At 42.0% G+C, this 14,492-nt stretch overlaps 3 protein-coding genes across 5 annotated transcripts; all 3 read left to right on the forward strand.

The window, feature by feature from the left end:
• The first annotated feature begins 91 nt into the window (after positions 1 to 91).
• si:ch73-52e5.2 (protein THEM6) lies at positions 92 to 4,232 on the forward strand. 2 transcript variants are annotated; one of them, XM_048252229.1, is made up of 4 exons: positions 92 to 179; positions 621 to 1,121; positions 2,995 to 3,098; positions 3,549 to 4,232. In XM_048252229.1, exons 2-4 carry the CDS (start codon positions 621 to 623, stop codon positions 3,619 to 3,621), a joined length of 678 nt encoding a protein of 225 aa, XP_048108186.1. In that variant the 5' UTR covers positions 92 to 179; the 3' UTR covers positions 3,622 to 4,232. The 2 variants fall into 2 exon arrangements, with proteins under 2 accessions (XP_048108186.1, XP_048108177.1); XM_048252220.1 differs by lacking the exon at positions 92 to 179 and having other exon boundaries at positions 612 to 1,121.
• A 334-nt stretch (positions 4,233 to 4,566) lies between these two features.
• ftr67 (finTRIM family, member 67) lies at positions 4,567 to 9,388 on the forward strand. Its single transcript, XM_048228078.1, has 7 exons — positions 4,567 to 5,259; positions 5,389 to 5,484; positions 5,974 to 6,207; positions 6,778 to 6,931; positions 7,111 to 7,170; positions 8,382 to 8,477; positions 8,771 to 9,388. Exons 1-7 carry the CDS (start codon positions 4,669 to 4,671, stop codon positions 8,824 to 8,826), a joined length of 1,287 nt encoding a protein of 428 aa, XP_048084035.1. The 5' UTR covers positions 4,567 to 4,668; the 3' UTR covers positions 8,827 to 9,388.
• Positions 9,389 to 10,347: 959 nt separating this feature from the next.
• ftr87 (finTRIM family, member 87) lies at positions 10,348 to 14,492 on the forward strand. Of its 2 annotated transcripts, none has more exons than XM_048270755.1 (7): positions 10,348 to 11,201; positions 11,815 to 11,901; positions 12,089 to 12,322; positions 12,861 to 13,020; positions 13,325 to 13,390; positions 13,493 to 13,549; positions 13,836 to 14,492. In XM_048270755.1, exons 1-7 carry the CDS (start codon positions 10,611 to 10,613, stop codon positions 14,375 to 14,377), a joined length of 1,737 nt encoding a protein of 578 aa, XP_048126712.1. In that variant the 5' UTR covers positions 10,348 to 10,610; the 3' UTR covers positions 14,378 to 14,492. The 2 variants fall into 2 exon arrangements, with proteins under 2 accessions (XP_048126712.1, XP_048126663.1); XM_048270706.1 differs by having other exon boundaries at positions 13,490 to 13,549; positions 13,836 to 14,490.

Genomic DNA, 14,492 nt, shown 5'->3' on the forward strand with positions numbered 1-14,492 from the left:
CAAGAACTTCCAGTTTCCTTACAGGGCTATTGATTTTTTACTCACGCGATATCATTTTGAGCCAATGAAATTGTCGAAAGGCCATTTCCAGGAAGTAACGTTAGCGTTTGGCACAAACCGGCTTCCTCTACTAGTGCTGCTTTCACCAGTGACCCAACACCAGGACTGCAAGTGAAAACGTATGAAATACATTATGTATAGTTTGTGTATATGGTCTATATAATCTGAATGATCAGTGTTTTCACTTGTTGATAAATACAATTGTTAATTTCGGTTTGTCCGCATTAGTGCTCTGATGACTGCTACAGCTAGCTGGCTAACTAGCAAGTGAACAGTCATAGCTCAAGCTCCCACTACTGTAACGTTAGGCTATGCATACATACGACAACAGCGATAACTATATCTGGTTGTATATTTATGAAACCTGAAGAATTAATAGTCACATTTGATTGCGAACACGACCTGCTATGTTAATACCGGTATGTGCTGTAGCCTTTTAGCTTGTCCTGTGTCTGTAACGTTAACGTTATAGCATGTCGAGGGGCATTTTGACAAGTGATGTAACGCTTAAGTGTATTCCTGTGTCCACTGACTTCATTTGTGTTTTGCTGATGTTTCAGATGCTTCTGTGGGTGCTCTCCGGTCTGCTTCTGCTTTTTGGCAGCCTGGATGTGTGGTACTTCTTGAGAGGCCTCCTGATGATCATAACGTCCTTGTTCCAGAGCCCCCTGAAAGATATAACTGCTGAACACATGATAGAAGGGAAAGTGCTCCCCCATGACATAGACTACATGGGCCACATGAATAATGCCCGCTACTTGAGGGAGTGCGACTTTGCAAGGTTCTCCTATTACACCCGCAATGGGTTGTTTATGGCCGCTCGAGCAATGAAGGCCACAATGGTCGTAGGAGCCAGCACCATTCGCTACCGCAGGTCCCTGGCCCTGGGTGAGGCCTTCGAATTGAGGAGTCGTATCGTGACCTGGGATGAGAAGTCTTTCTTCCTGGAGCAGCGTTTCGTGTCCAAGAAGGATGGCTTTCTCTCGGCAGTCATGTTCTGCAGGCAGAATGTTGTTCGCAGCAGCCCCGAGAAGATCCTGGAGCACCTTTGCAAGAGGAAGGTGAGCTCGAGGTCAAAGGTCAATGTGGTAGCTGAAGTAGTGTTAGTCTACTGGTTATAACAAAAAAAGTAAGTAAATAGAGCTGCACAGTCCCGCCCACAGCCAAAATGCGGTTAGGTGAGATTAGATTCCCATTCATTTGTCCCATTGACGTTTGGAAAAATCCGTATCTAAAGAGTTGTACAGCATGTCTCAGGCTAACCAGCTACGGCATAACTCATAAGCATACAACATATAATTTCGAGTGAAAAAACGAAGAGAAAATCCAAAAAAAGTCAAAGGTACAAGCTGGCGCGCCTGCAGGTGTACGTCCGTACGCACTGTGCGTACCATCAAGCTACTCAACAACAGACAATTTCCCTTGTGTGTGTGTGTATTCACACCAAATTGGCCTACCATACCTTCCCAACTATGCACAGTATCCCTTTAGCTGCATGCCATTAGGCTATTTATTTTCTATTACGTAAAGTTAGTGAACACGTTATCAAAATTAACGTGCACTCGTTTTGTTTGAGCAGAAGAGAGAATACGCACGCAGACAGGCAATAGGCTACTTGTTGTTTTCTTTTACTCGGCTATCTATATATGGTTATCAGCACACAATGTTGACCTAATTCACTTACTCAATACTCATCATGGATATCACAACTTTAAACAACGAAAACAGAAAGTATGGAGGCAGCAAAGCTAGGAGTTATTCCAGATGGGCAAGAACAAGGTAGGCAATTGGTGTGCTTGTCAGAACGTTAGACTGCACTAAAGCCAGACGTCACGTTACGCTAGTACAAAACTAAAGGTAACTTTAGCCTGTATAGGGCTGTATCAAGTTGTCCAAATGAATAGGTCATTGTAGACATTGTCGTTGTATTATTGCATGTGGATGTTAAGTGTTAGTTAGTATAATTTGTATTTTAGTATATTTAGCATATTCTTTATCTTCTACTGTCCTTATTGCTTAGTTGTGTTTTTATATTATATACTTTAATTACTCTTTCTGCTGTTAAAGAATGTGTTTGTGTTGTCTGTATGCTGCTGAGACCTTGAATTTCCCCTGGGGATCAATAAAGTATCTATCTATCCATCTATCTATCTATTACGGAGCCCAGGAGGTGTCATTGCAAGATATTTTTTGGTATATATCCAGAAAACGTGCACTCATTTTACTAAATTGTGTGCACATTTTACTAAATTGTGATGGATGGGTGTGCGTACCATAGCATTAATTCCTGCAGGCGCCCCTGGGTACAAGACTGTGTACATATTTTCATTCCGAGCGAAGGAACTACTCATCCCATAAACCACCGCGCCTCACTGAATAATATAGGCAAAATCGGCGCGATTTATTTTGCCATTGAAACCATTTCCTCCAAACAGTGATTTTTTATATAGTGAATGTGCAGTTAATAGCAGTTATTTCAGGAGTAATCGTGTAAATAATAGTGTTTTGATATTGAATTTTATATTTATCATTGTGTATTTTATATTGTGTGTGTGTGTGTGTGTGTGTGTGTGTGAAAGCGGTTAACGTTAACGACAGTGCTTCATAACGTTAGTACCTGACTCATCCTATGCTGTCATCACTGCTCAGTCGGGCTGATGCATGGACTGGTGCATGGTCTGCTCTTGGACCACCATATTCAGTTTATTAATTTGCCGTGACTTCGCCACTCTATAGTATTTTGATGAACAAAGGCATGCGATTAGTGTGAGCAGGGGATAGTTCATGATTCAGTTTGTGTCCGGTTGTCTGGCTCAGCTGCATCTTCGTACATGAAATATAAATAGCCTGAGTACAAGAACAGAAAACCTCTGCTAAGCATTTGGATGAGTCTTCTTTTTTTTGTCTCATTCTTGGATGTGTTTTGTGTTTCAGGTGGAATGCCCTGCCGTCCCAGAGGATCTCCAGCACTGGATCAACTTTATCTCTGCCAACAGCCAAGCTTTGAGGGCCGAGAGCGGACTGGATGAAAAGACCAAGTGAGGGGGGTGGGGGAGATTGACATGTTCTTACTGATACTGAAATCCTGTGTGTCCACCCACCCCAGCCCCACCCCACTGTATCTCCAACCATTTACAGAGGATGGAAAATAGCCATGCCTCACATTTCAAAAAGTGTCCTGTAATCAGTAGAATTTCAAAATACTATAAAAATGAAGAAGAATGTGGATGACATGCAAATGAACAGTTGGATGAGAAGATTGTCAGTCATGGATAATCCTAATGGTGCGATGTGTAGTTATTGCTGTCAACATATACTTTTAGAACTGCAACTGTTATGCCTGTCTAAAGGCATGGTCAAGATAGTTTTGCTGAAATAAAGCTTTGCATGTCTTTTTTGGAAGATTTCTTTAGGAATCATTTCCATACTTTTGGAATGCAAACAAATGAATTCCATAGCTGTAGGTCTGAAAGAGGGGGTTTCTTTAGTTGCAGCAACTTCGTATCAGACTTTCAACTGGAAGATGGCAGACGTGATGCGATTTTTAAGGAGGAAGACTGACCAAAGACTCCTTGAGCTCAGGGGACCAGACCAGAGAAGCACAGGATTAAAAAAAAGATATTGTAGCTATAAACTACTGATCAGAAATACATTGATGGGGATGACTTATATCACATTATGATACTTGAATATTGTCATTGGCTTCAGTTTAATGTAATTTGCACTGAAACTGAATGTAGTCAGAATTCCATATTTATTACCAGAGTTATAAGATTTGTTGTTCCTACTTATTATGTAATACATTATTGTAAATGGAATTGAAGCACTTAATGCATTTTGGAAACATTAAATTATATTTCACAGATTTAATGTAAGTTACATGTACTTCATGCACTGTTTTTATCTAATTTATTTTCCTGTTTTCAGTTGTTGGACTGTATTGTGTATACCTTTTACAATTTGTGGGATTCCTCTTATTGTTTGCACAGAACTTGCATGTTTGTGTACACTGTGTTGCTGTGCTTCTTTCTCATTGATGAATGTCCTAGAAACTTAGCATGCTCTTGAAGATACTCTTTTCAACATGTATCTTGTGTTTCTTTTGGAAAGGCATTTAAGGCATAGGTTTCAGGTGAGGCAATAAAACAATGTGTGAGCATTTGACTGATTCACCTTGCGTTCTGATCTGTTTACTTTTTTACTGTTCTGTTTACTGTTCTGATCTGTTTACTGTTATTTCACATTAATTTTCAAATATTAGTTTAAAGACACATATTTAACTCCAAAAATTACACTTTAGAATTTAGCATCAGGGTGAAATAAATACTAAATGCCCAATAAACCTGAAGGTCCCATTTTCCTCCTTAAGAGTGGAGTTTTCCACAACCTACGGGTATTCTGCCCACTCGTGGTCGAACGCTGCCTTTGGATTGAGGGCCTCGGCTGTAATAAAAGCTCCTCCCCTCCCCCTCCTGTCAAAGACCTCCAAGCCACTCCCTCGTGTCACGTGACCATTTCCTGCAAAACAAAGCTGACTCCACTCGTTCTCATGCCACAGCCTTTAAATCGCTAACCACTAGAGTAGCGTTTTTATTGGATTACAGAAAAATGGCACAGGCTGGTGTTTTCCTTGAACACGATCAGTTCAACTGTTCGATATGTCTGGATGTTCTCAAGGACCCCGTGACTATACCATGTGGCCATAGTTATTGTAAAGGCTGTATCTCGGGCTATTGGGACCAGGATGAATTCATCTCGCTGTATGGCTGCCCCCAATGCAGACAGACATTTTCGCCAAGGCCTGTACTGGGCAGAAACACCATGTTGGCTGATGTCGTAGAGAAACTGAGTAAGACCGGACTTCAGACCGTTCCTTCTGACGACTCGTTAGCCGAACCCGGAGATGTGGAGTGCGACGTTTGTACAGGACGGAAAAACAAGGCGGTTAGATCCTGTTTGGTATGTTTGGCCTCATACTGCGAGTCTCACGTTCAACCCCACTACGAGTCTCAGGCCTTCAAGAGGCACAAGCTGGTCGCACCCTTCGGAACGATACAGGAAAAGCTGTGCTCTCGCCACGACAAGCTCCTGGAGGTCTTCTGTCGCACTGATCAGCGGTGTATATGCTCGTTATGCCTTACCGACGAACACAAAGGTCACGACGCTGTTTTGGCCGCAGGTGAAATCACAGAAAAGAAGGTGCGCTGAAGTTGGAGATCGACGGGGGTGGTGATTTGGTCACACTAGGATATCACTAGCCTAATGCCCATATTTATGTGATGGGATGTGAAGAATTACATGGTGGAATGTTTTTTTTGTTATTTCTAGAGTGAGATTGGAGAGATGCAGAGAAAATCCCAGCAAGTTATTCAGGAGCGAGAGAAAGAGCTGGAACAGCTGAAGCACTCCATGACGTCTCTCACAGTAAGCAAAGACCACCACAACACCCACCTGACCACAATCAATTTTGCCACTGATCAATCAAGCACGTGTTGTGATAAGCACATAGCTGTATTCTTCTCACCTGCTGATAGCTTACTGCACTGAAGCTGTTTGAAGACTTTGACCCCTGTCTGCCATTCAAAAGTAGCCTGGTTGTTGTGATATTTTGGTGATGTAGTTTCAGATAACTCTAAACAATGCATGTTTAACTCTTATTTTACTGATGTTCAGTTCACTTAAAAGAGTATGCAACAGGTAGGCTTGTCTGGCAGTGAGAGCCACACAAAAATGACAGTGCCTTTATATTCTTCTTGTTCCAGAAATAATTTCCCCAAGTAGGTTTCTAAATTTCACCAGAGTGTAAACCTGGTGTCTTAACTTTTCTGTCGACTTTGACTGACAGTTGCCCCCCCTTACCCCTATGTGAAGTCACACCCTTTAACCTGGTATGGTCTGTCCTGTCCTCTGTAGCTGTCTTCCCAGGCCGCTCTGGTGGAGAGCGAACGCATATTTATGGAGCTGTCTACCTCCATAGCTCGGAGGCAGTCAGAGCTGAAGGAGCTCATCCGGGTCCAGGAGAGGTCAGCCATGGCCCACGCCGAGGACTGCCTCCGGCAGCAGGAGCAGGAGCTTAGCCAGCTCAGGAAGAGGGACGCCGAGCTGCTCCGGCTACTGCAGACGGATGACCACGTCAACTTCCTCCAGGTACGGTGGCCGGCATGTCAACACATGGGAGCAGGACTTAATAAGGCTGCTCGATTAGGGCAAAAACAAAATCACTGTACTTTTGTGGCTTCAGAGCGAATCTTTTGGAGGGAGTAGGATTGGAAGCACCACGTTGTCTATTAGAATAGATTTTCTGTTGGATTTTTAATGCATCTTCCGGTCAGATTCCTCTGCTTGAATGGACTTTCTCTGATACTAATCTCTGATGTGGTGGGTGCTCAGTGTAAGCCAGTGTGTTCTGTCAACAATGCCTCTATCAAAATCAACCACTCTGTTGGATTTGAGACCGAACCAATTTAGTGTGTTTGTGTGTGTAGATGAATGTGGGGCATTGTAAAGTAAAGTACTCTGAGAGCTCTGTCAGGTAGAAAAGTGCTATGCAGTCCATTTATTATTTGCCAGGTGAGGTGATCAGAACATTTCAGAAACCTATGAGAGCATGAGTGTTAAATGCTGTTAGGTAGATCTCCTAAAGTATTTATAGTTTATCTCCAAATAATTATACATTTGTGGGTTGTTTTTGTTTTCTCTATGCCTTGGTCTGTCCAGAGCTGCCAGTCTCTCAGTGCACAGCCTGAGCGAGGGGATGTACTAAACATCAGATCAGACCCAAACTTTGGCTCTGTTATCGCTGCTGTCTCAGAGTTTCAGGCGCTACTCGAAGATGTCTGCCAGGGTGGATTTTTCAACATCTCTGAAAAAGGTAAATTCAGACGAAATGTGCAGTGTTACAAAAATATGCACACGTGCATAGTTTCCCAGTGTAACCGCCATAGTCTGGTGTGATAATTTTTATTTACATTTTTCAATAGAAGTTTTTATTCAAATGTTTAAATTGGTCAATGAAACAAATGTAATCCATTGTTGTATTTTGTATTGCAGTGAATGGCGTTGCAATTCTTGAAAATCCCAAGCCTAAGTCAGACCTGGAACCAGCAATGGGTGAGTTTGTGATAAATGACAATGAAGTCACAATCCGATAAGCTCCTGATATGCAGTTTCGTATATGTTCACATATGTTTTCATTCACAGATTTCCCTCAGTACTCATTTCAAATATTATTTTTTTTAAAAGAAAGAAAAAAACATGAAAAGCAAAAACTCTATCATGATTGTAAATTGGGACACAAGATAGTTGCATGGCGTAAGGCATTATTGTGTATGTAAAGTGCAAGTTCAGCATTAGCACAGAGCTAACTGCATTTTCTGTACATATGGTGCAATTATGCATATGCTAAAACATAGGCAAGGGGCTGGATTGGGGGTTGATTGCTGGGGGAATTAAGAGGGGGAAGGCTTAATTTCCTGTGAACACTAAGTCTTGATCATTGAGTGACAATGACTAAACAGAGTACCAACTGGTCCACTCTACAAAACATTGGTCTTGCAGGGTTCAGGACTGAGTTAGGCCAGTAGATGGCGTTTTCAACCATTTGTAAACCATAAAATGCCTGTATTTTAAAAAGCATCAACAATCTGTTAAGAAAATTAAAATGATATAAAGAGCAATGCAAAAATCTATCTGAAAACTGTGTACAGAAATGGATGCATAGAATTAATGCTATAGAGGTTCCCAAACTTAAGACTGCTAAGGCCCAATTTCAATTTTGAACATTTTCTGCTGACCACCCAAAAATGTATTCACAATGCAAGACTAAGAATGTAGCGGCCGTTCATCAGTCACCGAGGCAGACAACGCAACATACATGCACACACGCGTGCAAACATGCATGCTTCAGGCCTTTTCTAATATGCACACAACAACAAAATCTTGGCAAATCAAAGCGGTACGGAGGAGGTTATAAAACCCCACCAACAGCGAGTTAAACACCAAGGTTATTCACAGCATTAATGCCTACTACAAGGCAACACAGAGTAGCAGACATAAGCAAAATAATCCACAACTTTTATCCAACACAAAAACATCTCTCTTTCCCTCTAAACTTTACGAGGAGGCTCTCGTGGCCCACATGCAATACCTTGGCGGCCCACACTTTGGGAAACACTGCCCAATACTATGTTATTTTGTAAAAAAGTCTGACAATGACAGTAGAGCTTAAGGTGGACAGTGACAGAGCAGATTTAATGTTTTAAAGGGAAGCAAAAGAATCCAGGTCCGATGTGTGACTCACTTGTCCCCCCACTTTCCTTCAGAACCAGCTGCACAAGCACCTTTCGGCCTAAGTGCTCCTGCCCCAACCACATTTGGGGTTCCTGTACCTTCTTTTGGTGGATTCGCCTTCTCATGTGGTAAGTTATAACATTTGGCAAGTTATTGTCTGACGTCAATATTGTCCACCTCTCTGAAATGTATAATTGCATTTAATAGTTGTTTATTAAACAACTGCCCATCAAAATGAATGCAGGATTGTTTTTTGTTTTTTCCTTTTGCTCTATTCAAAATCTGGTATCCTGCTATTGAATGTTGAATCTGAGCCTTATATATATATATATACTGTAATCATATACCAATATACATGTATTATAATATAATATCTGTATGTAGTAACTCCCTTATATTTGCTGTATTTGCCTTTTTTCAGGTTCGAGACCCTCAAATTCCAGACTTCGAGTACAACAGAGGAGGAGACGGAGGTAACAAGGACCGAAGAACCACACAATGGCTGCCAAACTGTACTATTTCGTTTAGCCGCTAGGATTGCTGCATGTTTACTTTGAACAAAAAGAAAAAAATGTAGTATTAATAATAATAATATACTCCAGTGTTTTGTGGAAAGAGGTCCACACATCATACTTAACCATTATTTAACCATTTTAAAGTGATTTCATTATTGTATTTTTGCAACATTTTATCTTTATTATTTTAATGTAAAAAAGAAAAATATAAAATATGGGACGATGCTAACATAGAGCTTTACTGACATTGAGGTAATGTCCAACATGTCATGCTTTGCACAATCATGATTGGCAGATAGATGTTTTAGTTCTGTAAAGTAATGGTGCTGTTTGTGTTACATTGCTGCTAGAAAATGGCATAAAAAGAAACAAATAATGTGAATATCTTTTCCAAACGAGTATCAGGTTTTTATTTTACAAAGGAAGGTGTTCAGCTGAGAACATTTTTGGTGACAAAAAAGTTTGTTTTTGAATAAGTAAAAGAAAATAAAAGTTTATTTTAAATAAATACATAGAGATGTGAATACAATGTGCATGTTTCTTCCTTACACATGATCACAAATGAGCTGTGTCTGAAAAGATGAAGGATTATAACATTCCACTTGTAACCAAGATCTGTTTTCAGAAGTTTCTCATAGTTTTCAGGTATCATCCATGTGTCTGAAAAACAGAGACTATATGTACTGTGTAAATTGGTCACAACATTTTAACATTCACACAAGACTAATTCAGTAATCAGCTTTTGGCCTGCAGTGGATCAATAAGTGTTGTCAGTGCCACTGCAATGCTTTGACAATAACTCCAGTGGGGTATACTACGAAGCACGTTAGACATATCTAGGCTATGTAGACATATCGAGGCTTGACAAAGCCTTGACTCAGAGGTATACGTTATAAGTGATACTACGATTGCAGTTATGTGATATATTTGTCAAACTAGGCTTTCAGCTCAGATCTGTGCGCGTTCTCGGTGTTGGGATGACTTTGGCCAATCGTGTAACGTGGAGACGCACAAGACCGCCTCTATTTAAAACAATTACTTCCGCATTCATGAGCGATAGCTTAATCTACACTGCGGTCATTTTTTGTGTCTAACCTTTAACATCAAATAAATCAATTGTCATCAGTTGTTGTATGGTATGCACGTCCATAGTGGGATATTTGCACGCACAGCACTATTAAAGCGCATTCGAGCTCCAAAATGTTAGTAGAGGCGGAGCTCCACCTGTAAGATATATGACAGAATCCTACACGTGAGAACTTCGTTTTTAAGGCAATTGATTGGTCAGTAGGCGGTAGATTACACGATTTGAGCCATAACTTAGCACATAACCTCCTCCCGACCAGGTTTGGTTGACAGCATAAGATACCATAATGATATAGCGACACTAAAACAGATCCACTTTCGTGTCACAGTATACCCTGGCTTTGAGCGCAACATACCTCGCTAACCCACTAATCGAGATTCGTAGTATACCCCACAATTGAATGAAGCAGTTGATTATACTCTGCACAAATGGAGAACACCATGTTCTTTTCTTTGCCAGGCCGTTGCCTCTATTTGCATGGCTGGCCAATGTTTGTTGATAAATCTCTCCCTGCCCTACCTGTCTCGCTGCTTGCGTGTGATTGGCTCCTGGCAGTATGCAATGAAACCTGATCATGACCCACCTGAACTCCCAGCCACACAAACAGACTTTTGTCTGCCTGCTTGCTGTTCTCAGTGTGTGCGTGTAAGGACACAGGGATGGCAGCAACCAACATTTCTGTGGAAGAGGAGCAGTTCTGTTGCCCCGTCTGTCTGGATGTCCTGAAGGATCCAGTGACGACTCCCTGTGGACACAGCTATTGTATGAGCTGCCTCAAGAGCTACTGGGACAAGAGTGACCAGAGGGGGGTGTACAACTGCCCACAGTGCCGGGAAAGCTTCTCCCCGAGGCCGGTGCTCGGCAGAAACAACATCCTCGCGGAAGTGGTGGAGAAGTTGAGGAAAGCTGGCGTCCAGGCTACCGCCCGCGCCCAGGCGTACGCGAACGTGTTCGAGGATGTGGAATGCGACGTGTGCACCAAGAGAAAGAGCAAGGCCGTGAGGACCTGTTTGGTGTGTCTGGCCTCTTACTGTGAGAGCCACCTCAAGGCACATCAGGAGAGCAAGCGAGGTGGCCACAAGATTGTCGAGGCCACAAAACAACCACAGAAGAGACTCTGTTCCCAGCACAGGAAACCGCTCGAGTTGTTCTGTCGCACTGATCAAAAGTGCATTTGCTTCCAGTGCAAGGCTGAAGGACATAAAGGTCACAGTGTGGTCTCTGCAAATGCTGAACGAGTCGAGAGACAGGTAAACAGACAACGCAGCTCCACCATCCAATTTATCCAGTCCATGTTCCGATTAAATATAGCCTACACTCGCATCCAAGTTTATGGCAGTGATAATGATTTCCGTTCTTCTAATTAATTTATCATAAATTAAGTTTAGTGTATGTATTTATGAATACAAATTGTTTAACCTTGCCACGCCGTAGAAAAATAGTCTTTGCGAGACTGTTGGGAGATGGCTGGAAAATTTACCAAAGATACCAGTATGCAAACAAAATGAACAGTGGGCTGGGCTCATACATGTTGGCAATTAGTTTTTTTTTTTTTTTTTTAAAAAAAAAAAACTAAGTGTTTGCCAAACATTGTTCATTGAAAAAGTGAATGCTCTTTCTTTCCCTTTCATTGACTACAGTACATATTCATCAGTCACACACCCATAGGCTATTCACCTGTCAGACAGTAGTACAAATACAACTGATAAAGATAATGTAAAATCATTTTTTTATTCAGTTTTTCTTGTTAGGTTAGGTTTACTTGTTCAAAGTGTACACATACTACTTATTTTCCCCTGGCTTATTTTAGACCTGATATGTGTGAAATGAGTGATCTAGTAACAACTATAATTGCTGAAACAGAAGCTATTGAAAGATGCTGGGAAGAAATCCAGACAGGTGAACAGAGACAAGGAAAAGGAGATCAGGCATGTGGTCAAATACCTGAAGGTATGAGTTTGGTCACCTCTCCCATCACCACTCACATCCATTGGTAATGTGGGTTAGTATACTGTATATTTATACATGTTAGCATAGTTGTTGTTATCCAGAATGCATATACACTTAATTCCGAAAGCACGAGTAAAACACATGTGCTATTATGTATAAGACACTACACTGCTAAATGCCTCACCAGCAATCTGCTGAGGCCGCCATGGAGGACAGCGAGAGAATCTTCTCGAAGCTGACCCGTACCATAGAGCGGAAGCGCCTGGAGGTGAAAGAGATGATCAAGACCCAGGAGAAGGAGGCAGTGGCCAAGGCCGAGGGCATCCTGCAGACACTGGACCAGCACATGACTGAGCTCAGCATCAGAGACGGTCAACTGGACCGGCTGTCCCAGACTGATGACCACATCCACTTCCTTCAGGTATATAAGACAAGGAGGGATTTAAACCGGTACTAATCAGCAGCATTTTAGAACACAGTAACACAATGTAGGATTTCCCCTTTTTGTCAGTTTTCAGCGTGCTGGGTACCATGTAGCATTAAGGCTGTACACAGTTTGTTTGATACAACATAAGGGGGCATGCTCTTAGCCGCGTTAACATTTACACAGTGCAATGCACACTGTGCATGCACTGGCAATTTCCTAACACCATCCTCCTTAGCATGGCAGTCAGTATGACATTAAAATGACTTTTTGAATGCTTCAGTTATTTTAATGTAAAAAAACGACGTCATTTTAAACATTTTGTTTTTTTGCTTAACAGCTTTGTCCATAGACCATAATGTCCGAGTAAGATGACATTTTTATGCTGATGCCATGTCATTATAAGCCTGGGAACACTGGCTACTCAGCATGAAGTGAAGGGCTTACCTTACAAACTGCTCCAGGGCTGTTACTTCAGAGGATATATAAACACCACTCTATTGTCATGAGACCCACATATTTTCTTCCTTGACAGAGAAGCCAATCACTGGAGAGCGTCCCAGATGCAGGGGATCTCCCCAGTCTGGACATGCATCCCTATGTCTCTCTCATTGCCATGAGAAAGTCACTCTCTGAGCTCAAGGAGCGTCTGGATGAGTCAATCAAGAAAGAACTAACTGCCATCTCAGATATAAGTGAGACAGCCTTTGATGATTTTCATTAAGTTTCACCTGTTTTAATAACAGTGGGATGGGTAAATTTTACATAAATAAGCAAATGTGGTACAAAACCTTTATTTGTGGATTAAAAAGTATCAACATGCATGAAGCTATTTCCAACCATCATATGCTTGATATTGCTATCTAAATTATTGTACTATAGAAGTATACTATAGAAGCATTTAATTTTTCCTCAACAAAATCTTCCCCTTTAAGACAAGTCTTGAGTATATTTAAAAAATATATATTAAATTAAGTAAACAATCAACTTTCTTTCCAGTTAATAAAGAGAGCACACTGCCCTCATCCACATCCAAACCACAGACCTTAAGACGAGGAAAATCAGGTACAGTATGTGAAAGTAGCCCTTTCCCTCTCCACCTTCTCAGTTGCCTAGTTCTGATTAACAATTGAAATGTTCTCACCGGTCTGTGACCCACCACAGTAGATGATCTGACCATGCAAAACAGCAGCACCCCCAGGACCAGAGCAGAGCTCCTGCAGTGTAAGTTCACATGCATTCCATAACCTACCTACAAAGATAAAAGGCGCTCAGCTGTGCATAAAGAATGCTTCTTGCAATGTCTGACACGATAAAAAAGGGTTTAGGAATATCCCTGCTGTTCTTTCTGGTAAGTAAAACCAAACCATTTGTTTCCTCCAAAAAAAAAAAAAAAAAAAAAAAAAAGTGCAGGTTCAAAAACATTACACTTAAGTTACATACAATCTAACCTCAAATATAAAGGACATTCCGGGAGAAATAATACCATTTTGTGTGATCCTTTCCCCAGACTGCTGTGAGGTAACTTTAGACCCAAACACTGCCAACTCCTTCCTCAGCCTGCGAGAGGGATTTCGAGAGGTGACTACAGGGAGGGAGCCGCTGCCGTACCCAGACCACTCAGAGCGCTTCACCTGCTGGGCGCAGCTGCTGTGCCGTGAGGGCCTGGCAGGACGCTGCTACTGGGAGGCGGAGTGGAGGGGCGCAGGAGGCGTGTCTGTGGGGGTCGCTTACAAAAGCATCCGCCGCAACGTCGGCAGCACTGACGGCAAGCTGGGCCACAACACCAAATCGTGGAGCCTAAACTGCCTGGACTTGGCGTGCTGCTTCCAGCACAATAAAACCAGAGTAGACTTGGCGGCTCTCCGAATCACTAGAGTCGGGGTCTATCTGGACCACAGGGCTGGGGTCCTAGCGTTTTACAGCATCATGGACATCCCGACCCTCCTGCACTGCGTGCAAACCACCTTCACACATCCGCTCTACCCAGCGTTCTGGGTGGGGCTGGGCTCCACCCTAAAGATCTGCTCTTTTTTCAACTTTAAAGCCTGAGGCACAAAACTGAATGTGGATGTCATTAAGCAATTACATAACCTTATTTGGTGTCATTCCTAGTGTAATGTAACCTCTGAAGAATAAAACAAAACAAAAAAGAAACACATACGTA

Source organism: Alosa alosa, chromosome 1 (assembly GCF_017589495.1).
Source record: "Alosa alosa isolate M-15738 ecotype Scorff River chromosome 1, AALO_Geno_1.1, whole genome shotgun sequence".
Lineage (NCBI taxonomy): Eukaryota > Metazoa > Chordata > Actinopteri > Clupeiformes > Clupeidae > Alosa > Alosa alosa.